The 25,888-nt window shown below is 45.3% G+C and overlaps 1 protein-coding gene across 6 annotated transcripts in view; it reads right to left on the reverse strand.

The window, feature by feature from the left end:
* NEK10 (NIMA related kinase 10) overlaps positions 1-25,888 on the reverse strand; it is a 357,380-nt gene that overhangs the window by 139,245 nt on the left and 192,247 nt on the right. For all 6 annotated transcript variants that reach the window (XM_068236184.1, XM_068236182.1, XM_068236186.1 and 3 more), the window contains one exon: positions 2,951-3,080. In XM_068236184.1, coding sequence (XP_068092285.1) covers positions 2,951-3,080 — 130 coding nt within the window. The remainder of the gene's footprint in view (positions 1-2,950; positions 3,081-25,888) is intronic.

A 25,888-nucleotide genomic window follows, 5' to 3' on the forward strand; every position in this document is an offset into this window, starting at 1 on the left:
GAGTCACTGGGTCCTAAAGAGCCTTCCTGTTTCTTTTACGTGCCCTTATTCCAGCATTAGCTCCCCCGTTCACATTTCCCACTGCGGGAGGCTTTGGAAGTCTTCGGGAGTTCGAGTGCTCCCAAAGAAGAGCGGCTCCATACTGCACATGCGCAAGTGCGCGAGAGAGTGTGCTCGTGCATGTAAGGAGTGGCCAGTCTTCGGAAGCACTCGGGTTCCCGAAGACATAGAAGCCTCTCACAGTGGTGGAGTAGCAAAAATGTATTATACAGAATGGCATCATCTCTGCTAAGAGAGGCAAGAAAGAAAGATGATAGTTAGATCAGCCTATTTCTGTGCAAGGGTGCACCACGTCAACTGCAGCTAAGTTACTGACAAAAGATCAGCTGTTTAGTGAGAAAAAAATGTTGCTTGCAGTCATTTTTTCAACACAAACTCTATGTAGACATTTATGCCGCCCCTATTATACAAATGATAATAGAAATAGTAGAGCAGCAAACATTTTGCCATACTGCCGCTTTAATATTACCATCCATCCCTTTCTTAACCACTTGCCGACCGCACGCTTATACCGTGCGTCGGCAAAGTGGCACCTGCAGGACCAGCGACGCAGTACTGCGTCGCCAGCTGCAGGCTGATTAATCAGGAAGCAGCCGCTCGCGCGAGCGGCTGCTTCCTGTCAATTCACGGCGGGGGGCTCCGTGAATAGCCTGCGGGCCGCCGATGGCGGCTCGCAGGCTAAATGTAAACACAAGCGGAAATAATCCGCTTTGTTTACATTGTACGGCGCTGCTGCGCAGCAGCGCCGTAAGGCAGATCGGCGATCCCCGGCCAATCAGCGGCCGGGGATCGCCGCCATGTGACAGGGGACGTCCTGTCACTGGCTGCACAGGACGGATAGCGTCCTGTGCAGCCCGGATCTCCGGGGAAGGGAGGTAGGAGAGGGAGGGGGAGAATGTCGCCGCGGAGGGGGGCTTTGAGGTGCCCCCCCCGCAACATGCCTACACGCAGGAGCGATCAGACCCCCCCTGCACACCATCCCCATAGGGGGGAAAAAGGGGGGCGATCTGATCGCTCTGGATGCACCCTGATCTGTGCTGGGGGCTGCAGAGCCCACCCAGCACAGATCACAACAAACAGCACTGGTCCTTAAGGGGGGGTAAAGGGTGGGTCATCAAGTGGTTAAAGGAAAACAGAGGGCCCGTTCACACTACACGCGTTTCCATATGCGTTTTGGAAACGCGTGCGGGGGGGCCGACACGCAGGACATCAGACATTGCATAGAGTGCAATGTCTGATGTTCACACAGCATGCGTTCCGGACCTGTGCGGTCCGGGAACGCATGCTGCACGCAGATTTTACAAAAACGCGCGGCTGTCCCATTCACTTTTCAGTGATGGGATCAGCCACGCAACGCATACGAACGCGGACATGCGTGCGTTCGTACGCGTTGCGGTCCGCATGCGTTGCGGTCCGCATTTTGTAGTCTGAACGGGCCCTTACACAACATACACTTACACAACAGTTAACAGTAATGTATAAGAGTTCCTTAAAGAGACTCCGTAACAAAAATTGCATCCTGTTTTTTATCATCCTACAAGTTCCAAAAGCTATTCTAATGTGTTCTGGCTTACTGCAGCACTTTCTGCTATCACTATCTCTGTAATAAATCAATGTATCTTTCCCCTGTCAGACTTGTCGGCCTGTGTCTGGAAGGATGCCAAGTTCTTCAGTGTTGTGGTTCTGCTATTCCAGGCCCCTCTATGCACACTGCCTGCATATTATTTAGATTAGGGCAGCTTCTCTCTTCTCTTTTACAAGCTGGATAAATTGTCCTCTGAGCAGGCTGGGCTTTCACATACTGAGGAAATTCAGACAAGGGCAAAGCTGTTCGCAGGAAGAAAAGAGCAGCCTGAAACTTCAGTGCATGAGAACAGGGGGAAAGAAACACACAATGATCTCTTGAGATTCAAAAGGAAGGGTGTATACAGCCTGCTTGTGTATGAATGTATTTTCTATGTGTGGACATACTGTACATCAACCTACTTCCTGTTTTGGTGGCCATTTTGTTTGTTTATAAACAAACTTTTTAAAACTGTTTTTAACCACTTTTAATGCGGCGGGGAGCGGCGAAATTGTGACAGAGGGTAATAGGAGATGTCCCCTAACGCACTGGTATGTTTACTTTTGTGCGATTTTAACAATACAGATTCTCTTTAAAGCACAGTATGCTAATAAAATCTCTGTGATGCCCCCTTCTACAAGTGCCATATTAGGCCTCTGCCTGGTTTACCTATACACTATACCTATACAATATCCTGCCACACATGGCAAGGAAGACACCGTGAATGAGGTACAGTTCAGAACCACAGAGCGCAGACCTTCAGTGGAGAATACAATATAACAGGGTCTCCCTTGAAATGGATCTTGGTGAACTAGCTGAGGGCTCTTTTGCCTCTGCTGTTGCTGGTGCACTTGCAAATTTGCATATTTGCTTCAGTTGCACATATTTTTTTCTTACATTTTTAAAACCACATACAAACACAAACAGTTTGAAAAACACCATGATTAATGTGAATAATATCTCTGAGCTACTATACATACATTTTCTTCCATGGACCCTTCTGGAACCACAGAACAATTTACGCAACCAGATGTCCATTCTATTGATCTCACATAACAGAAATATCAGGTTAGGATTAAGGCATTGTAGAGGAGTATCATTAAGAAATGTATCTGCTAACATTCATTTGGAACATATTATATTCTTGACAGCAGTTTTGCAAACAACTATCTTTACACCCATAGCTCAGGGCATTGCCTGAAGTAAGGGACTGCCAGAGGTATAACAATGGCACCAGTTAAAAGTGCTCCTGAAGACTAGTCATATCGCATATAAGGATGGAAAACCAAGATCACTTGTGATAAGAAGCAATGCAAACCTGCGTACTTTGGTAGCTAAAGACAGCATGTTCGTACTGTGGAAGGGAGGGTTTAGCATTGCCATCTGATAGAGGATGCATCCTACAGCCCACACATCAGCCTTTTCACCATATGGTTCACTCTTAACAACTTCTGGGCTGTGGAATAAAAGAAACATCAATTATTACTCTGTCATTCCACTGTACTGTAACAAAGCCATGGTTTTCAGGGACGCGCTGTACAAACACAGTGTAACACCTAATGGGTCTCTTAGAGAGAGCTTCTGTTTAAATATTCCGTTTCGTATTATTGTCAGCAGTATCTCACAGAATTTGTATATCTCATTACTAAACTGAATCCGTTCATATTACAGTGTGTCCCTAATTTCAACTCAATTGTACGCTGTAAAAGAACTCCACTATGTGTTTATCAATGTTGAGCCTGACGTAAGTGTAGTGTGAAAAAAGAAATCCTACCAGCTTTATCCCACACATTGATTTTTCATAGTTCAAGACAGCTAAGTACCAGCCAGCTCAGTGGGACATAATAAGTAATGCTAACTAAACTATTAATCCTTGCCCAAACACACAGATATCTGGTATCTTATGTTTATTACCAGAAAAGCGACCCACATACCAGATCAGAAGTGTTGCTGGGATTTTTAACCCTTTAAATAATACCTGAACTGACCTCAGCACTCTCAGATTTACAGAACTTCTAGTGGCCATGCCAGGAATAGATAACTTACAACCAGACCTGCTATTAGGAGGGCCCAAGAGAAGAAAGAGCTAGAATGTATCCTTGAATGTTGGTCCCAAGTCACTAAAGTGTAATTTGCAAAGGGTTCATGGATTCTGATGATGGGCCTCCTTACAGCTCTACATTTACCTCCATCCAGGACCATCCACTAACACTGGATGAAGTTGTTGAGAATGAACCATAGTTTACAAAATTGTACCCAATTGTGCAACTTTATGGTTAAAATACATGCTTGCAGTGTTTCACTAACTCTCAAGCTACCCTTGTTATGGTCCAGTTTTAGTTATTCCAATTGCAAAATGTTTGCATGGAACTTTTTCTGCTCTTTATGGAATCTACAATACTTTTGCCCTTCACTTTCTAGCCTTTATAAAAAAAATGAAAAATGTCTGTTTTCTCTATTATAAAGAATCTCTCAGAGTCTTGGCTGGGCTCCTTTTATTCCTGGCCGGGCAGGTGATTTTCTTTTGCATTATATGGCTATCCCAAGGAGGACCTTGTAAACAGTAATATTTCAAGGAGCAGTTAGTGATAGCATGGCCAAATATGGTTGCCCGCTATTTAGCTGGTGCCCAGTTTTGGCTGTGGGGGGTTATTAGTTGTTGGGAATGGGGCAGGTTATTAGTTGCGGGAGGAGGGGGGTAAATAGTTACCCAGAGGAAGGGCTTTACGTTGCCTGGAGGGAGGGTTATCAGTTGCCTAGGGGGAGGGTTATTAGTTGCCGGAGTAAGGGTTCTGTGTGAGAGCAGGGAGAGGTTAGGTCATAGTGAAATATCGGCAAATATTGCTAATATTTCACTATATCAAACAGGTTGTAGAATATCAGAAAATTTACCAATATTCTTCTACCACAATTACCAGTAAATTGTAAATTATCAGGGTTTTTTTTTTTCGTTTAACTTTGCACCTAAATTAGCACATGACATTTTCAAATGTATGCATATTTCCAGTGAAAATAAGACTGAAGCAAGCTTACAAAAAAGTAGTTAGACAATCTCCTATGCCAAGAGAAGGTTCTGGATCCCATAGAACCTTCCCAGTCCTCACTCTGTGTGTTCGGTCCATTGCTGTCTCTTTCACCCCCTATAGAAGTTATTCAACCAGCTGGTCAAATACTACTTTGATAGTCTCTTTGAAAGCTGCAGAAGTACTTGTGTCCACAAGTACTTCCGAACGTGAGTGGATCCATACTGCACACATGCAAGTGCCGGCTTCTGAGGAGACCCCAAGGCGCGGAGTTTCAATGGGGAACAGCGGTGGACTGAGGGCATGGAAAGAGGACTGGGAAAGCTCTATACTATCCAGAGCCTTTCCTCTCCATGGGTGAGTATCTAACTTTTTTTTACAGGTCACTTCATGTTTGCTTTAAAAGTGGTATCACACTTTCAGAGGTGAATAAAGTTTAAAGAGAAGCCGAGGTGGATCTTCGGGGGGCAGATGAGACACAGAGGCATGTTCTCTGCCTAATGACATGGCTCTGTGTCCCCCAACCACCGCTGTCTGCCCCCCTCCCCACCGCCGCGCTTTAGAAGTTTAACGACAAGATTTATCACTGACTTGGAGGTAAGCACAGGGGAGAGGAAAACCCTGTTCAAAGTACCCACTGGGGGCGTTCCTGCAGTATTTTCTGAGTGGTCATTGGGCAGCTCTCTCTCCCTGGTCATGCCTCCTGCCGCTCTCCCACCTCCCTGCATGCTGGAAGAGACACACAGTCTCTCAATGCAGCATCGTGACCCTGAGGTCACGAAAGTGAAAGTGGGCCATTGCGGCCCATGGGAGCGGCGTTTTTTGCAGCTACCTGATCCGCTCAGCCCCACAGATCAGGTAGCCTACTTTTTACCCCCCCCCCCCTTTTTTTTTCCTTAAAGCTCTGGGGTTGAAGTGGTTAAAACAAAAAGATAAAATTAATTCACATCTTTAATCAGATTTTCAAAGTTGATTTAGTACATTAGAGAATAAACACATCAATGACTGAGGCATTTCAGATTTTCTCTTCAGAAAACTAAACCTTATTCACAATAATTAATAAACAGTAGAGTATTTTTCCTGAAACATATCAGCAATGCATTCATGTTCCAGTATACTTAAAAAGTAATCCCACTTTGGATATAAACAATGATCAGCGATGCAGAATAATTTTTTCAATTAAAAGCTATTGAAAACTATCTTAAAGCACACCTGAACTGTGCTTAAAACAGTTTCCCTTTATTTACCTGGGGCTTCTTCCAGCCCCTTATAGTCCGTGAGGCCCTTCCGCATCCTCTGGGTCCCCCCTAACAGCTCCAGAAGAAGTGCAACTGGAACTCCAGTTGCGCCAACTGCGCATGCACGGTACCATCTGCGTGCCAGTAGCATTCTGCTTATGCGTGGTTCATTCTATGTTCTGCATGTGCAGAATGCTCCCAACGATGGAAGAGCGACTGAGAAGGGTGCATGGACGGGACCACACATGTGCAGTCAGTGCAACTGGAGTTCCAGCTGCACATCTTACGGGGCTGGCAGTGGAGGAATAGAGGGGACCAGAGGATGCCAAGGATTACGGGGGGGGGGGGGGGTTGCTTGGCTGGAAGAAGCCCATATGATTAAAGTCAACAGTTGTAAGCACAATTTACGTGTGCTTTAAGCTCTTCAATCTGCATTTAGGTTTAGAATTTACAAAATTGCACTTTTTGCACTTTTTCACAATCATGGCAACAGTACACTGACACATGAGTAATTTAGCTAAAGGATGCAGGAATCATTGTTACTCATTTTCAACAACTACACTAATCCACTAGCAGAAGAGTTTGACCCTCCTATCATCCACTCCCTCTAAAAGTGAACTGAAATTGTAAATTCCTAAGTGCCAGAGTCAATATCACTCTTACTAATTACTAAGACTGTTCACTCTCTTTTCTTACCCATTGCAGCAACAGGTGATTTCTGTATTAAGCAGGAGGGAAGCACAGTGGCAACTCTGGTATGCGAATATGGTATTTGGCACTACACTCCTGTCCTCTTCACCCCCTCCTCTCTTTGATTGACTAGCTCAGTGGCACACAACACACCACGGCTGTTCTAACAGCTACTTCCCGCCCTCCTATGGCACAATCTTTATGAAGCATTGGCAAAACAACAAAATGTGTACTTTCTGGAAAAAAAGGGTCAGATTTAAACATTTATCTATGCTATTTTAACGTCTATGGACTGTGCTGCCAGTGTTGAATTTATTTTTACACTTTAGGTATGCTTTAAAGGGAAGGTCCGAGGACTTTAAAAATAAAAAAAATCAGCTTACCTGGGGCTTCTTCCAGCCCCCTGCATCCATCCTGTGCCCTCACCGCAGCTCTGGTGGCTCCCAGTCCCCTCCGGTGGATAAGCTGGTGAGGTCGGCTTCTTCTGCGCTCCAGCGTGTGGCTCACTGGTCACGCTGACATCAACTGGACTGTACAGCGCAGGCGCAGAACTACTGCGCCTGCGCTGTACAGTTGGGATGATGTCAATGCGACTCTGAGAGCTGCTCGCACAGGTGCAGTGGACATTCTGCGCCGGAGGGGACACCGGCCATTGGCGATGATCGGAGCTGCGGCATGGGCACAGGATGGCTGATGGGCTGGAGGAAGCCCCAGGTAAGTGCATTTTTTTATTTTTAATGTGCCTGGATGTATCCATTAACCACTTCCCGACCGCCTAACGCACAGGGGCGGCCGGGAAGTGGAGCCCGCAAGGACCAGCTCACCCACAGAGGAGGCGGTCCTTGTAAGGGCATGGGCGGAGCGATCGCGTCATCCGTGACGCGATCCTCCGCCGGCGCCTGTCTCCGCTCACCCGCCGCAACATCCCGCCGGCCATACGGAAGCGCCGGCGGGATGTTAACCCGACGATCGCCGCATACAAAGTGTATAATACACTTTGTAATGTTTACAAAGTGTATTATACAGGCTGCCTCCTGCCCTGGTGGTCCCAGTGTCCGAGGGACCACCAGGGCAGGCTGCAGCCACCCTATGTCGCACCCAAGCACACTGATTCCCCCCCCCCTGCCCCAGATCGCCCACAGCACCCCTCAGACCCCCCCCCCCTGCCCACCCCCCAGACCCCTGTTTGCACCCAATCACCCCCCTAATCACCCATCAATCACTCCCTGTCACTATCTGTTAACGCTATCTTTTTTTATTCCCCCCTGCCCCCTCCTGGACACCCCCCCACCCTTCAGATTCTCCCCAGACCCCCCTCCACCCCAGACCCCCCCCCCCCCCTGTGTACTGTATGCATCTATCCCCCCTGATCACCTGTCAATCACCTGTCAATCACCCATCAATCACCCCCTGTCACTGCCACCCATCAATCAGCCCCTAACCTGCCCCTTGTGGGCAATCTGATCACCCACCCACACCAATAGATCGCCCGCAGATCCGACATCAGATCACCACCCAAACGCAGTGTTTACATCTATTCTCTCCTCTAAACACCCACTAATTACCCATCAATCACCCATCAATCACCCCCTATCACCACCTGTCACTGTTACCCATCAGATCAGACCCTAATCTGCCCCTTGCGGGCACCCAATCACCCGCCTACACGCTCAGATTGCCCTCAGACCCCCCCTTATCAATTCGCCAGGGCATTATTTACATCTGTCCTTCCCTGTAATAACCCACTGATCACCTGTCAATCACCTGTCAATCACCCATCAATCACCCCCTGTCACTGCCACCCATCAATCACCCCCTGTCACTGCCACCCATCAATCAGCCCCTAACCTGCCCCTTGCGGGCAATCTGATCACCCACCCACACCAATAGATCGCCCGTAGATCCGACATCAGATCACCACCCAAGCGCAGTGTTTACATCTATTCTCTTCTCTAAACACCAGCTAATTACCCATCAATCACCCCCTATCACCACCTGTCACTGTTACCCATCAGATCAGACCCTAATCTGCCCCTTGCGGGCACCCAATCACCCGCCTACACGCTCAGATTGCCCTCAGACCCCCCCTTATCAATTCGCCAGGGCATTATTTACATCTGTCCTTCCCTGTAATAACCCACTGATCACCTGTCAATCACCCATCAATCACCCCCTGTCACTGCCACCCATCAATCAGCCCCTAACCTGCCCCTTGCGGGCAATCTGATCACCCACCCACACCAATAGATCGCCCGCAGATCTGACATTAGATCACCTCCCAAGTGCAGTGTTTACATCTGTTCTCTCCTCCAAACACCCACTAATTACCCATCAATCACCCCCTGTCACTGCTACCCATCAGATTAGACCCCTATCTGCCCCTAGGGCACTCAATCACTCGCCCATACCCTCAGAACGCCCTCAGACCCTAGCCCTGATCACCTCGCCAGTGCATTGCTTGCATCTATTCCCCCCTCTAATCACACCTTGCGACACCCATCAATCACCTCCTGTCACACCCTAGCACACCTACCCATCAGATCAGGCCCTAATTTGCCCCGTGTGGGCTCCTGATCACTCGGGGGGATCTGAGGGCCAAACCCTCAGATCCCCCTCAGACCACCTTCCGATCACCTCCCCAGTGCATTGATTGCATCTATTTTCCCCTCTAACCACCCCCTGAGACACCCATCAATCACCTCCTGTCACCCCCTAGCACTCCTATCCATCAGATCAGGCCCAATACAACCTGTCATCTAAAAGGCCACCCTGCTTATGACCGGTTCCACAAAATTCGCCCCCTCATAGACCACCTGTCATCAAAATTTTCAGATGCTTATACCCCTGAACAGTCATTTTGAGACATTTGTTTTCCAGACTACTCACGGTTTTGGGCCCGTAAAATGCCAGGGTGGTATAGGAACCCCACAAGTGACCCCATTTTAGAAAAAAAAGACACCCCAAGGTATTCTGTTAGGTGTATGACGAGTTCATAGAAGATTTTATTTTTTGTCAAAAGTTAGCGGAAATTGATTTTTATTGTTCTTTTTCACAAATTGTCATTTTTCACTAACTAGTGACAAAAAATAAAATCTTCTATGAACTCACCATACTCCTAACGGAATACCTTGGGGTGTCTTCTTTCTAAAATGGGGTCACTTGTGGGGTTCCTATACTGCCCTGGCATTTTAGGGGCCATAAACCGTGAGGAGTAGTCTACAAAACAAATGCCTCAAAATGACCTGTGAATAGGACGTTGGGCCCCTTAGCGCACCTAGGCTGCAAAAAAGTGTCACACATGTGGTATCGCCGTACTCAGGAGAAGTAGTATAATGTGTTTTGGGGTGTATTTTTGCACATACCCATGCTGGGTGGGAGAAATCTCTCTGTAAATGGACAATTGTGTGTAAAAAAAATCAAAAGATTGTCATTTATAGAGATATTTCTCCCACCCAGCATGGGTATGTGTAAAAATACACCACAAAACACATTATACTACTTCTCCTGAGTACGGCGGTACCACATGTGTGGCACTTTTTTACACCCTAAGTGCGCTAAGGGGCCCAAAGTCCAATGAGTACCTTTAGGATTTCACAGGTCATTTTGCGACATTGTTGGTTTGAAGACTACTCCTCACGGTTTAGGGCCCCTAAAATGTCAGGGCAGTATAGGAACCCCACAAATGACCCTATTCTAGAAAGAAGACACCCAAAAGTATTCCGTTAGGAGTATGGTGAGTTCATGGAAGATTTTATTTTTTGTCACAAGTTAGCGGAAAATTACACTTTGTGAAAAAAAAGCCAATTAAAATCAATTTCCGCTAACTTGTGACAAAAATAAAATCTTCTATGAACTCACCATACTCCTAACGGAATACCTTGGGGTGTCTTCTTTCTAAAATGGGGTCATTAGTGGGGTTCCTATACTGCCCTGGCATTTTAGGGGCCCTAAACCGTGAGGAGTAGTCTTGAAACAAAAATGACCTGTGAAATCCTAAAGGTACTCATTGGACTTTGGGCCCCTTAGCGCAGTTAGGGTGCAAAAAAGTGCCACACATGTGGTATTGCCGTACTTGGGAGAAGTAGTACAATGTGTTTTGGGGTGTATTTTTACACATACCCATGCTGGGTGGGAGAAATATCTCTGTAAATGGACAATTGTGTGTAAAAAAAATCAAAAAATTGTCATTTACAGAGATATTTCTCCCACCCAGCATGGGTATGTGTAAAAATACACCCCAAAACACATTATACTACTCCTCCCGAGTACGGCGATACCACATGTGTGGCACTTTTTTGCACCCTAACTGTGCTAAGGGGCCCAAAGTCCAATGAGTACCTTTAGGATTTCACAGGTCATTTTGCGGCATTTAATTTCCAGACTACTCCTCATGGTTTAGGGCCCCTAAAATGCCAGGGCAGTATAGGAAGCTCACAAATGACCCCATTTTAGAAAGAAGACACCCCAAGGTATTCTGTTAGGACTATGGTGAGTTCATAGAAGATTTTATTTTTTGTCACAAGTTAGTGGAAAGTGACACTTTGTGAAAAAAAACAATACAAACGGACAATTGTGTGTAAAAAAAATCAAAAAATTGTCATTTACAGAGATATTTCTCCCACCCAGCATGGGTATGTGTAAAAATACACCTCAAAACACATTGTACTACTTCTCCTGAGTATGGCAATACCACATGTGTGGCACTTTTTTGCAGCCTAACTGCGCTAAGGGGGCCAAAGTCCAATGAGCACCTTTAGGCTTTACAGGGGTGCTAACCCCCCAAAATGCCAGGACAGTAAACACACCCCACAAATGACCCCATTTTGGAAAGTAGACACTTCAAGGTATTCAGAGAGGGGCATGGTGAGTCCGTGGAAGATTTCATTTTTTTTTGTCGCAAGTTAGAAGAAATGGAAACTTTTTTTTTGTCACAAAGTGTCATTTTCCGCTTACTTGTGACAAAAAATAATATCTTCTATGAACTCACTATGCCTCTCAGTGAATACTTTGGGATGTCTTCTTTCCAAAATGGGGTCATTTGGGGGGTATTTATACTATCCTGGAATTCTAGCCCCTCATGAAACATGACAGGGGGTCAGAGAAGTCATAGATGCTTGAAAATGGGAAAATTCACTTTTTGCACCATAGTTTGTAAATGCTATAACTTTTACCCAAACCAATAAATATAGGCTGAATGGTTTTTTTTTTCATCAAAAACATTTTTGTCCACATTTTTCGCACTGCATGTATACGGAAATTTTACTTTATTTGAAAAATGTCAGCACAGAAAGTTAAAAAAATCATTTTTTTGCCAAAATTCATGTCTTTTTTGACGAATATAATAAAAAGTAAAAATCGCAGCAGCAATCAAATAGCACCAAAATAAAGCTTTATTAGTGAAAAGAAAAGGAGCCAAAATTCATTTAGGTGGTAGGTTGTATGAGCGAGCAATAAACCGTGAAAGCTGCAGTGGTCTGAATGGAAAAAAAGTGCCTGGTCCTTAAGGGGGTTAAAGCCCAGGGTCCTCAAGTGGTTAAGGTGCCCACACACAATTCAACAAGAAGATATGACTTTCCTGTTTTTTCTATAAAAACTGCACAGAAAAATTGAAAGATTTCATATTTTTTAGGGTGAAAAATGTGGTCGATCAGGAGTGGATATCAATTTTTCTGAAAAATGAAATAGTGTAGGATAGATGATCAATTTTTTGATTTGTAGACCCAAGTAATTTTTCAGCAGTTTGCAATGCATTTTGTTTTCATAACTGGGGAAAAAAATCAACAGATGTGCTACATTTCAAGATGTAGATGTTTCAAAAGTTTTTATCAAGCAGAAAAATTGATTGTAGTTCTTGAATTGAAGAAAATAAACAAAATTGTTCGACGATATGACAAGCTGGCACCTCCTCCCCTCCAGGGGTGCCGCGAGGCAGAAAGCGAACCAAGCGGTCGCTTGGGGCCTCAAGATCGTAGGGGCCTCGGCGGCTCAGTGACGTCACTGTTTTCCCGCAGCCCTGCGGGGCTGGCAGAGCAGAGCAGAGTAGGGCAGGGCTACGGGAAGATGGCCGCCGCTGAAGCCCTGCTCTGGAGACTATGCCTCCAGTACAGGGCTTCGGGTGGCCATATTCCCGTAGCCCTGATTCAATCAGCGCGGGAGATTGGAGGAGGGAGGGAGCTCCGTGGGAACTGCGCGCCTGAGGAGCCGGCCAGGAGAGGAGATGGGGAGAGAAGACTTCTGCCAGTGCCAGGTGAGTAAATTCTTTTCTTTTTGCAGCTCTGAAAATGTGCCCTAATTGCGTTTGATATCTGCTGAACTGTGCCCTAATTGTGTTTGATTTCTGCTGAACTGTGCCCTAATTGTGTTTGAGTTCTTCTGAACTGTGCCCTAATTGTGTTTGATTTCTGCTGAACTGTTCCCTAATTGTGTTTGATTTCTGCTGAAAATGTGCCCTAATTGCGTTTGATATCTGCTGAAAATGTGCCCTAATTGCGTTCGATTTCTGCTGAACTGTGCCCTAATTGCGTTTGATTTCTGCTGAACTGTGCCCTAATTGCATTTGATTTCTGCTGAAAATGTGCCCTAATTGCGTTTGATTTCTGCTGAAAATGTGCCCAAATTGCGTTTGATTTCTGCTGAAATGTGGCCCTAATTGCGTTTGATTTCTGCTGAAAATGTGCCATAATTGCGTTTGATTTCTGCAAAAAATGTGCCCTAATTTCGTTTGATTTTTGCTGAAAATGCGCCCAAATTGCGTTTGATTTCTGCTGAAATGTGGCCCTAATTGCGTTTGATTTCTGCTGAAAATCTGCCATAATTGCGTTTGATTTCTGCTGAAAATGTGCCCAAATTGCGTTTGATTTCTGCTGAAATGTGGCCCAAATTGCGTTTCATTTCTGCTGAAATGTGGCCCAAATTGCGTTTGATTTCTGCTGAAATGTGGCCCAAATTCTGTTTGTTTTCTGTTGAAATGTTGCACAAATTGCGTTTGTTTTCTGCTGAAATGTTGCACAAATTGCGTTTTTATTTTCTGGTGTCTGGGGTAACTGTTGCTGCATTTATTATTTAATGGTCATAGTTGGCTATATTTGCTGTGCTACGGTTAAGCTCCGCCCATACAATGTCATGGCCAAATCCATCTGTCGGCGCGGCGCGCTGCGCGCGCCTCAATCACCCCCACATCAATTTTCCCCGCAAACAGCCCCGCCCCAATCCGCCCTCCAGCTCCACCCACATGCCATGGTCACGCCCACTTATGCGGGATAGCCACGCCCATTTTTCGCGCGCCACAGGATAGGGCCACTTCCTACAGTCCGCTTGGGGCCACAAAAACCTTAGCTGCACCCCTGCTCCCCTCTATGAATAATAGGCACCAGTTCTGCATATCACATCACGTCACTGCTGTCTTGGATGTCATCATGGTAACCCGTGGCTTCTATCATTCAATGCAGAGGAGTATGCTGGACGTGGGCCAAGACGAGGGGGCGGGAGGAAGAGGTACATAGATTGCAGCGCAAGTCTTTCTAATGTGGAGGAGGCAGTGCATGCCTTCTCCTCTCAGTGCAGGGAGTCTCAGGGAGACCAGGTATTATTTCTACTGTCTTCAGAACACAGAATAAATAAACATTCTGCAGAGATGTACCTGGCAGCTGTTAAGATGTCACCACATGTGATAAATTTCAGTTTGAAAAAAGGTGAGGAAAAAATGTACAATGGGCAAACACGGACTAAAGAATTTATACATTAATATTGTAAAAAAAAAAAAATAGCAATTTTATTTATTACATCATTTTCATTACAGTTACTCTTTAAGGACAGATAATCTGTGTAACAGCCAAAAAGATTTATAATTTGATTCTTACTCAACAGAGTTTTCTTTATTATGAGGTTGAAGAGGGCACTGGACTCCTTCATGTAGAAATAAAAAGTAAAAACCTACATATTTATTATTATTGTTATTTACAGTATATAGTGCCGACATCTTATGCAGCGCTGTACAGAGTATATTGTCTTGTCACTAACTTTCCCTCAAAGGAGCTCACAATCTAATCCCTACTATAGTCATATGTGTATGTATGTATCATGTAGTGTATGTATTGTAGTCTAGGGCCAATTTAGGGGAAGCCAATTAACTTATCTGTATGTTTTTGGGATGTGGGAGGAAACCGGAGTGCCCGGAGAAAACGCACACAGACACGGGGAGAACATACAAACTCCTTGCAGATAGTACCCTGGCTGGGATTCGAACCTGGGACCCAGTACTGCAAGGCAAGAGCGCTAACCACTACGCCACCGTTCTGCCCAATATCAGTATAAGGAACAAACAAAACGTTCCCTTTTGGCACCAGCAGCAGGCGCCATCCATGGCAATGTTAATTGCAGCTATGGTACACTGATGTGCTTAGTATCTGCACGCTCGGCAGTAGATTAGTCGGGAGTGGCAGTACAGCAGTATTATGTTCAAGAAGCTAATACAATCAACAAGGGGGCATCTTCTATTGGTAAGCAGGAGAAGCAAGGGTAGTGTAAAGGTGGCCACACACCATACAATTTTTTAAATATCTGCTCAATTTAAGAATTGCAATACATTTTTTTACCTGATTGTAACATTTCAAAAATATGACCAATGTACCACACACCTATGTTAAATTTTTTCCCAATTATAATAAAACTGATTGGAAACTCTGAGAAAATTGCTAGGGTGTGTATATTGATAAATTGACAATCTAACACACACCATACAATCTGTAAAAAAAATTGAAGAGAAATATCTGGCATTCCGGATCAATATAAATCAAAAAAAAAAAAAACAGGAAATCCGATCGGATTTTTCAGTCGAATGAAAAAAAAAGCTTTCGATTTTTTCAGAAGATACGATCTTTTTTATTGAATTGCTGTAAAATCGGATCATTTTATTGTATCGTGTGTGGCCACCTTTAGGTGTAGCGGTAGGACGGTTAGTAGTAGGTGTCTGGGTAGAATGGTTAGTGTTTTTAACGGCAGTTACCTTAGTGTAGGTTTAGCAGTAGTGTGTAGCGCAAGAGTAGGAGAGGTATTGTACATTTAGCAGCAGTTAAAGAGACACTGAAGCGAAAAAAAAATTTATGATATGATTTGTATGTGTAGTACAGCTAAGAAATAAAGCATTAGGAACAGAGACATAAGTTTAACATATGTTTTCAGTACAGGAAGAGTTAAGAAACTCCAGTTGTTATCTATGCAAATAGCCACTGAGTTCTAGGACTTTGAAAGTGCAGAGAGTTCTGACTTCTGATTAGGTTATCTCAGCTGTATTGTGTTTTTCTTTTGCAGAGAACAGTTCAGGGCAGGTCAAAAGTTCACTGCCTGTTCTATAAAAACATTTAGAATGCTGAGTAATGTGTAAATTGCACATATTAGAGAATGATGCAATGTTATAAAAAAAAAAGCTGTATAACTGAAAATAAAAATATGAGAATATTTTTTTTGCTACCAATGTTCTAGTAATTACCCCTACTACACAACCAATTCATTATATCATCATTTTTTTTTTCGCTTCAGTGTCTCTTTAACCACTTTAGCCTACAGGGTTGAAATTATTTTGCATCTGAGCAACTTTCCCCTCCCATTCATTTGCCAATAACTTTATCACTACTTGGCACAATGAATGGATCTATATCTTGTTTTTTCCGCCACCAATTAGGCTTTCTGTGGGTGATACATTTTGCTGAAAATTAATTTATTCTAAATCAATTTTAACAGGAATATTAAGAAAGAAATGGAAACAATTATTATTTCTCAGCTTTTGGCCATTATAGTTTGAAATTCATACATGCTGCCATAATTAAAACCCATGTACTTTATTTGCCAATTTGTCCTGCTTATTACTCCATTTAAATTATGTCCCCATCACAATGTATGGCGCCAATATTTTATTTGGAAGAAAAGGTGCAATTTTTCAATTTGCGTTCATCACTATTTACAAGCCCATAATTTTAAAAAAATATATTCATACACTCCTTTGACATGCATATTTATAAAGTTCAGACCCTTAGGTAACTATTTAATTTTTTATTTTTTTTTTATTACTGTAAAAAAAAAATTTTTTTAATTGAAAAATGTATGTGGGTAATTTTTGGTGTGGGAGGTAAACAGTTATTTTTTAATATAAAATAGTGTATTTGTGTAATGTAAAATGTATGTGGGTGTAATTTACTATTTGGCCACAAGATGGCCACAGTCAAATAGTCCTGGGAGCGATCGAGCTTGCTCCCAGGAAGAAGATTGAAGCAGGGGAAACGTTAGCCCAGTGGAAGATGTTCGCTGGGCTAACGGCTGGCAACGGGAGCGTGCACGGGGGGATTACGCGCAGCCTAACTGGATGAAAAATTTCATCTAGTTAGGCTGAAGTGGTTAATAGCAGTAGTAGGAGGTATAGTTTTAGGCACAGTGGTTGTAGGAGGAATAGTGTTAGGTGCAGCGGTAGTAGGAGTGGTAGTGTTTGGTGCAGCGGTAGTAGGAGTTATAGTGTTTGGTGCAGCGGTAGTAGGAGAGATATTGTTAGGTATGGTAATAGTAGGAGGGATTCGTGTTAGGTGCAGTGGTAATAGGAGTGATAGTGTTTGGCGGAGTGGTAGTAGGAGGGATAGTGTTAGGTGTGGTGATAGTAGGAGGGATAGTGTTAGGTGCAGCGGTAGTAGGATTGATAATGTTAGGCGAAGTGATGGTAGGTAGGATAATGTTAGGTGCGGTGATAGTAGGAAGGATAGTGTTAGGTTTAGTAGGAGGGACAGTGTTAGGTGTGGTGATAGTAGGGGATATACAGTGGGTTGCAAAAGTATTCGGCCCCCTTGAAGTTTTCCACCTTTTGTCACATTACTGTCACAAACATGAATCAATTTTATTGGAATTCCACATGAAAGACCAATACAAAGGGGTGTACACGTGAGAAGTGGAACGAAAATCATACATGATTCCAAACATTTTTTTTACAAATAAATAACTGCAAAGTGGTGTGTGCGTAATTATTCGGCCCCCTTTGATCTGAGTGCAGTCAGTTGCCTATAGACATTGCCTGATGAGTGCTAATGACTAATTAGAGTGCACCTGTGTGTGATCTAATGTCAGTACAAATACAGGTGCTCTGTGAGGGCCACAGGGGTTGTCTAAGATAATATTGGGAGCAACAACACCGTGAAGTCCAAAGAACACACAAGACAGGTCAGGGATCAAGTTATTGAGAAATTTAAAGCAGGCATAGGCTACAAAAAGATTTCCAAAGCCTTGAACATCCCACGGAGCACTGTTCAAGTGATCTTTCAGAAATGGAAAGAGTATGGCACAACTGTAAACCTACCAAGAGTAGACAAGGCCATCCACCTAAACTCACAGGCCGAACAAGGAGAACGCTGATCAGAAATGCAGTCAAGAGGCCCATGGTGACTCTGGACAAGCTGCAGAGATTTACAGCTCAGGTGGGGGACTCTTTCCATAGGACAACTATTAATCATGCACTGCACAAAGTTGGCCTTTATGGAAGAGTGGCAAGAAGAAAGGCATTGTTAACAGAAAGCATAAGAAGTCCCGTTTGCAGTTTGCCACAAGCCATGTGGGGGACACAGCAACCATGTGGAAGAAGGTGCTCTGAAGCAAGAGTAATCCCAGTGAGGACTCAACCCTTTACGGATTTATATTCAATCAATATTTATTGCACATCAATGAGCAGTAGTATAAAGCATGGCAGACAGCATGACGTTTCGGGAGGAAGCCCTTTCTCAAATGCTGCAGCCTCTGATCAACACATCACACATATAAGACATAAAATGACACACCCCACCCTAATAGAGGGGGCGGGCACATGCTTAAATAATACCTCGTTAAGGCCACCCGGTGATCGAGTCCCCAACCTGTCCATCCAATAAGCCTCACGTCTCAAAAGGTTATTAATGTGGTCCCTTCCTTCCTGTACTTGCACTACTTCAAACACCTGCCATCTTATTTGGCTAGCTTTGTGTCTCTGTTCTATAAAGAGGCGTGCCAAGGGGGACTTTTCTATGAAAATTGTTTACTGCTCTACCCCTTGGTAAGGGTTAAAGTATTATTTAAGCATGTGCCCGTTCAAACGACTCGTCGTTCGGGAAAATCCGACGTGTGTATGGGCCTTTAGAAGAAACAATCCAGACACCAAGTTTCCAAGCCTTGTCTCTCTCCCCACACCCACCCCACCTGCCTGCACTGTGTAAAATGTTCCTACAGAAATAACAGTTTGTGGATAATGACTGGAAGTTGTTATCTGCGTTTGATGTGCGGGGGACATGGTAACTGCGTTTGTGCGGGGGGGACATGGTATCTGCGTTTGATGTGTGGAGGACATGGTATCTGCGCTTGATGTGCGGGGGACATGGTAACAGGCCCGTTTCTTGGGCAGTGTGGGGCGTGCCGCCGCCCGGGGCACTGTTGGGAGGGGGGCGCTATAATGGAGGGGTAGCCGGAGCCGCGGGGAGGGCAGCCCGACCTCTCCCTCCCTCTCCTCTCCCGGGCCGCCCTCTGTGCTCCCCCCTCCAGACTGCAGAGTAATGCGCAGGGAGCGCTGTATACAACATACCTCCCTGCGTTCCAAGCGCTTCTCTCTAGCCGCCGGTCTCTTCCTCTCTGCCTAAACGATGATACACACGCTGCTTCCGGCTAACAGGAAGCAGCGTGTGTATCATCGTATAGGCAGAGAGGAAGAGAACGGTGGCGAGAGAGCAGCGCTTGGAACGCAGGGAGGTATGTTGTATACAGCGCTCCCTGCGCATTACTCTGCAGTCTGGAGGGGGGAGCACGGAGGGCGGCCCGGGAGAGGAGAGAGGGGGAGAGGTCGGGCTGCCCTCCCCACGGCTCTGGCTCTCCTCTCCATTATAGGGGGGCAGCTAACTATCTAACCTATACTGGGGTGCACCTACCTAATCTAACCTATACTGGGGGGCACCTACCTAATCTAACCTACACTGGGGGGCAGCTACCTAATCTAACCTATACTGGGGGGGGCACCTATCTAATCTAACATACACTGGGGGGCAGCTACCTATCTAACCTACACTGGGGGGCAGCTACCTGTCTAACCTACACTGGAGGGCAGCTACCTATCTAATCTATACTGGGGGGCAGCTACCTAATCTAACCTACGCTGGGGGGCAACTAACTATCTAACCTATACTGGGGGGCACCTACCTAATCTAACCTACACTGGGGGGCAGCTACCTATCTAACCTATACTGGGGGGCAGCTACCTATCTAACCTATACTGGGGGGCAGCTACCTACTCTAACCTACGCTGGGGGGCAGCTACCTATCTATCCTACACTGGCGGGCACCTACCTAATCTAACCTACACTGGGGGGCAGCTACCAACTAACCTACACTGGGGGGCAGCTACCTATCTAACCTACACTGGGGGGCAGCTACCTAATCTAACCTACACTGGGGGGCAGCTACCTATCTAACCTATACTGGGGGCACTTATCTAACCTGTATTGGGGGCACCTACCTAGCTAGCCTATACAGGTGGCAACTATACTGGCTACCTATATTGCAGGCACCTACCTAAATAACCTATACTGGGGGTACCTACCTATCTAACCTATGCTGGGGGTAACTATTCTGGCTACCTATATTAGAGGCACCCACCTAGCTAACCTGTACTGGGGCACCTACCTATCTAACTTATACCGGGGGCGCCTGCCTATCTAACCTATACTGGGGGCAACTATACTGGCTATCTATACTGGAGGCACCTACCTGGCTAACCTATAGCGGGGGCAACTATACTGGCTCACCTATGCCTGGCTACCTATACTGGGGTACCTATTCCTGGCTACCTATACTGGGGGGACCTATACTAAGTGCAACTAGACCTGGCTAACCTATACTGCGGGCACCCATTGCTTCTTTGGGGGGGGGCGCAATTTTTTTCACCCTTGCCCTGGGTGCATTTTAACCTAGAAACTGCACTGCATGGTAACTGCGTTTGATGTGTGGGAGACACCTTATCTGTGTTTTATCAGTGTGTGGGTGGGGGGGCGCCACAGGTTTTCTCGCCTGGAGTGACAAAATGGCTAGAGGCGCCCCTGGCTAGGCCTGAACAATAAATCTAATTTAAACCGAAATCGAGATCACCTAGATCACGATTTCCGAATCGTCAAAGAGGCAATTTCCGCCATGACGTAATTTCTGCATGCCATGGCAACAATGGAATGGTTTAAAACAAAACATATCTATGTGTTAGAATGGCCCAGTCAAAGTCCAGATCTAAATCCAATCGAAAATCTGTGGCAACATCTGAAAACTACTGTTCACAAACACTGTCCATCTAATCTGACTGAGCTGGAGCTGTTTTGCAAAGAAGAATGGGCAAGGATTTCAGTCTCTAGATGTGCAAAGCTGGTAGAGACATACCCTAAGGCTACTTTCCCACCAAGACGTTGCGTTTTAGGGGACGTTATGGTCGCATAATGTGCCCCTAATGCAACGCATGGTGGTGTTGAAGTTGGACGTCAGATTGAGCTGCGTTATGCAGCTCTCAAAGCAGCCGCTCCAGGTTAGTGATAGGAAGTCCGGATCTTTTTAAGGATTTGGATCATTTGAATCGGACCATTGAAAAGATCCAGATCTTTGAACCGAAACATTTGAATCATTTTACTAGGGAAGCAGACTGGGTGAATGACTAGCAGGACAGGACTTTCCCTGCACTGTACATTCTGTATGTTCCTGTTTCTTCCAGACAGACATCCACTGTGAACCAAACATTGTGATGATCTGGATGATTCGACTCACAAAAAAGATCCTGATCAAATGAACGATTCGTTCATGATCCGGACAACACTACAGTCCCACCACGAGTCTCCTCAGTGCAGTGAATATTAATTAGCCATGTGGCTGGCTGCGGAGGAGGAGGGGAGATCTCCTCCTCCAACATTACTGAGCATGTGCAAACAGTCTAACGTGGCTTAGCCCAGTATAGCATACAGCATGCTGCACTTTGTTTAACCACTTGAGGACCCACCCTTTACCCCCCCTTAAGGACCAGCGCTGTTGTAGCTGATCTGTGCTGGGTGGGCTCTGCAGCCCCCAGCACAGATCAGCGTGCAGGCAGAGCGACCAGATCGCCCCCCTTTTTTCACCACTAGGGGGATGATGTGCTGGGGGGGTCTGATCGCTCCTGCCTGCCGGGTGTTGCGGGGGGGGGCACCTCAAAGCCCCCCTCCGCGGCGAAATCCTCCCCCTCCCTCTCCTACCTGGCCCCCCCTTGGAGATCCGGGCTGCACAGGACGCTATCCGTCCTGTGCAGCCAGTGACGGGACGTCCCCTGTCACATGGCGGCGATCCCCGGCCGCTGATTGGCCGGGGATCGCCGATCTGCCTTACGGCGCTGCTGCGCAGCAGCGCCGTACAAATGTAAACAAAGCGGATTATTTCCGCTTGTGTTTACATTTAGCCTGAGAGCCGCCATCGGCGGCCCGCAGGCTATTCACGGAGCCCCCCGCCGTGATCTGACAGGAAGCAGCCGCTCGCGCGAGCGGCTGCTTCCTGATTAATCAGCCTGCAGCTGGCGACGCAATACTGCGTCGCTGGTCCTGCAGCTGCCACTTTGCCGACGCGCGGTATAAGTGCGCGGTCGGCAAGTGGTTAAACGTGCTGCGTTACTATGTAACGCAACTTGTGCACTGTGAACAGCACATTGAATTTACAGTGCAGTGAGTTAGGCTGCGTTACTGGCTGCTATAACGTGGGACGTTATAACGTCCCACTGTGAAACCAGCCTAAAAGACTGCCAGCTGTAATTGCAGCAAAAGGTGGTTCTACAAAGTATTGTCTCAGGGGGCCGAATAATTACGCACACCCGACTTTGCAGTTATTTATTTGTAAAAAATGTTTGGAATGATGTATGATTTACGATCCACTTCTCACATGTACACCACTTTGTATTGGTCTTTCACTTGGAATTCCAATAAAATTGATGCATGTTTGTGGCAGTAATGTGACAAAATGTGGAAAACTTCAAGGGGGCCGAATACTTTTGCAACCCACTGTAGTGTTAGGTAAAGCAGCAGTTAGTGTGAGAGAAAAGATTAAGACAAGTTTGTTGTGAGCTGCAGCCTATTAATATCATAAAATCTGTAATATCAAATTACTGATATTAATACTATGGTCTGCTGCTTGCGGCAAACTCACTAGTGTAGAAACTTAATGTACGCAGAAACAAATCGTTTAAAGCAACGTTATTGTATGTGAATTTATTACAAATATACTTAAGTGTCAGTCATACTGTCCTTAACCTCCCTAGCGGTATGGACAGAAATGTCCGTTCAAAAAAACATGCTGTGAACAGTATAAACATGCATACACATCAATACTCTCCTGCACTGTATACTAGACCCTTGCTTGACACATTTTGGCAAGTTACAGGGAAAAAAATGTTTTAAAAATAAATTTTATCACTGTTTGCACAGAAATCCTGGGGAAATTGAACGCTGGGAAGGTTAAAGAAAACCTGAACTGAAAATTAAAAGTCAAAATAAGCATACACAAGTCATACTTACCTTCCATGTAGTCTACTCCTCAGTGTCTTTCTCCTGTCCCGCGTCCTATTGGTTCACTGTGTTCAAGGGAATTTTCCGTCCTCCATTTTGAAAATGGCCATTACCCATAACAGCTTTCTGGTGAGCCAACAGTTAAACTGTAACATCGCCCACTTGAGCCATAGAGAAACCTGGATATTACCTGGCACATCAGTTTTCCTCTCAGCTATAACTGACAGAAACTGATATTTTACTGACAGCAACTGATATATTTCAGACATGACAAAATATTGTCAGAACTAGAAGGGATTATTGTCAGAAGAAAATGGTGAGCTTCTGAGAGGAACTGATGGCAAGGTAACTATGTAATGTTCATTTGAAGTTACCTTATGTGTTTATTTTAAATATTTTTACTCAGTACAGGTTCTCTTTAAGCGACACGCAAATGTTTCCATCAGCCTAACTTTCCTCTTCATTATGTTTTGTACTAAAATAACTTCTATTAAACTCTTAAGCAAAGCCCTGCTTAAAATAGTATGTTTCGCTTGAAAGATATTGTTTTTTTTTAAACAAAAAATCTTTTAATAGCTGGATGATAGCTTGCATGCTTAGCAATTGCAAAAAAACCAATTCAATGGCAATTACTATTAGCTGAGGAAGAATTCACTTAATTAGAGACTGAACCAAGCTACTTTCCTAAAATATTCATTTAAATGCGGTGTGGCTGAAGCAGATAATAAAACTTTGGATGGGACATGAAATTGCCTTTGCCTTAAGTCCTGTTGTTAAATACATAATAAAAATATCCACAAGATGTGACGCCAGTAATGCTTATGACTCAGTAATGGCTGAGTCATAAGTTAAACTTTGTAAAAACTTTTTTCTTTTAAAGAGAGCGCCACAATATACCTAAATGAAGGTGACTAATATTAAGCTTTTACCATATATTTATTTCAGCATGCAATTAGAAAGTCTACAAAGGTCCAAAAATACAAAAGTTATCCTGAAGCCTAAACCCTTCATTTGGGAATGATTTTTATGTGCCAACAAACACGCCAATTCAGTGACTATCCTATCGTCCCCCTGCCTAATCACTTTCCTAGTGTGTGCTGCTGGCCTGCCCCTGGGACTCTGGGAGTGATGTAGGAGGAAGGAGAGTAGTTCTGTCTTGGAGAGCATGCTGGGAGTACACTCAGCCGCCTGGACCAGCCACTGCGAGGAAACTCGTCTGCATCACACAGCTGACTGGCAGAGTGGGAACTGCTAGACCAGAGTGGAGTGGGAATTGCCCAAGCGTGTATGCCAGACAGAGGTAAGGCAAAAAGTGTATAGAGCACCTGGATAACTTTTGGTTTTCACACTGTACTCTCTTTGGAGACTGGGGACTGGCTCATATCCCTGGCAGCTGAGCCTGCATTGTGCTGCTGCAAACTGTTTGCAAAATTCTTCAAGGTCCAAAAATAGTCTGAGTCAGAGGTAGGTATATGTCTCACCAAGAGCAAATGGAGGAAAGATACACTGAGCATACAGGTTCATTTAAACGGAAATGTACAGATGTTTGCTGCAGATTGGTCCTTTAAGTAGTGTTGGGCGAACAGTGTTCGCCACTGTTCGGATTCTGCAGAACATCACCCTGTTCGGTGATGTTCAAGTTCGGCCGAACACCTGATGGTGCTCGGCCAAACTGTTCGGCCATATGGCCGAACTAAGAGCGCATGGCCGAACGTTCCCCGAACGTTCGGCTAGCGCTGTGATTGGCCGAACGGGTCACGTGGTTCGGACCCGAACGCGCTCTGATTGGCCGAACGGTCACGTGGTTCGGGTAAATAAATACCCGAACCACGTCATATCTCCGCCATTTCTCTGTGGGTTTAGCTTTGGGTAGGCAGGCAGGGTAGTTCGCTCTCCAGCCACGCTAGCCAGGGTCCCCCCCAGTCATTGTGTGTCGCTGCTGGGAACAGTAGTACACCGCTCGCTCAGCCACACTATATATAGCATTGTTTACTGCCACTGTGTACCTCGCTCAGCCACACTATATATAGCATTGTTTACTGCCACTCTGTGTACACGGCTCAGCCAGACTATATAGCATTGTGTGTACTGCCACTGTGTACCTCGCTCAGCCAGACTATATAGCATTGTTTACTGCCACTCTGTGTACACCGCTCAGCCAGACTATATAGCATTGTGTGTACTGCCACTGTGTACCTCGCTCAGCCAGACTATAGCATTGTTTACTGCCACTCTGTGTACACCGCTCAGCCAGACTATATAGCATTGTGTGTACTGCCACTCTGTGTACACCGCTCAGCCAGACTATATAGCATTGTGTGTACTGCCACTCTGTGTACACGGCTCAGCCAGACTATATAGCATTGTGTGTACTGCCACTCTGTGTACACCGCTCAGCCAGACTATATAGCATTGTTTACAGCCACTCTGTGTACACGGCTCAGCCAGACTATATAGCATTGTGTGTACTGCCACTCTGTGTACACCGCTCAGCCAGACTATATAGCATTGTGTGTACTGCCACTCTGTGTACACCGCTCAGCCAGACTATATAGCATTGTTTACTGCCACTCTGTGTACACCGCTCAGCCAGACTATATAGCATAGTTTACTGCCACTCTGTGTACACCGCTCAGCCAGACTATATAGCATTGTGTGTACTGCTACTCTGTGTACACCGCTCAGCCAGACTATATAGCATTGTTTACTGCCACTCTGTGTACACCGCTCAGCCAGACTATATAGCATTGTGTGTACTGCCACTCT

The sequence above is a fragment of the Hyperolius riggenbachi genome, chromosome 5, assembly GCF_040937935.1.
Source record: "Hyperolius riggenbachi isolate aHypRig1 chromosome 5, aHypRig1.pri, whole genome shotgun sequence".
NCBI classification, from domain to species: domain Eukaryota; kingdom Metazoa; phylum Chordata; class Amphibia; order Anura; family Hyperoliidae; genus Hyperolius; species Hyperolius riggenbachi.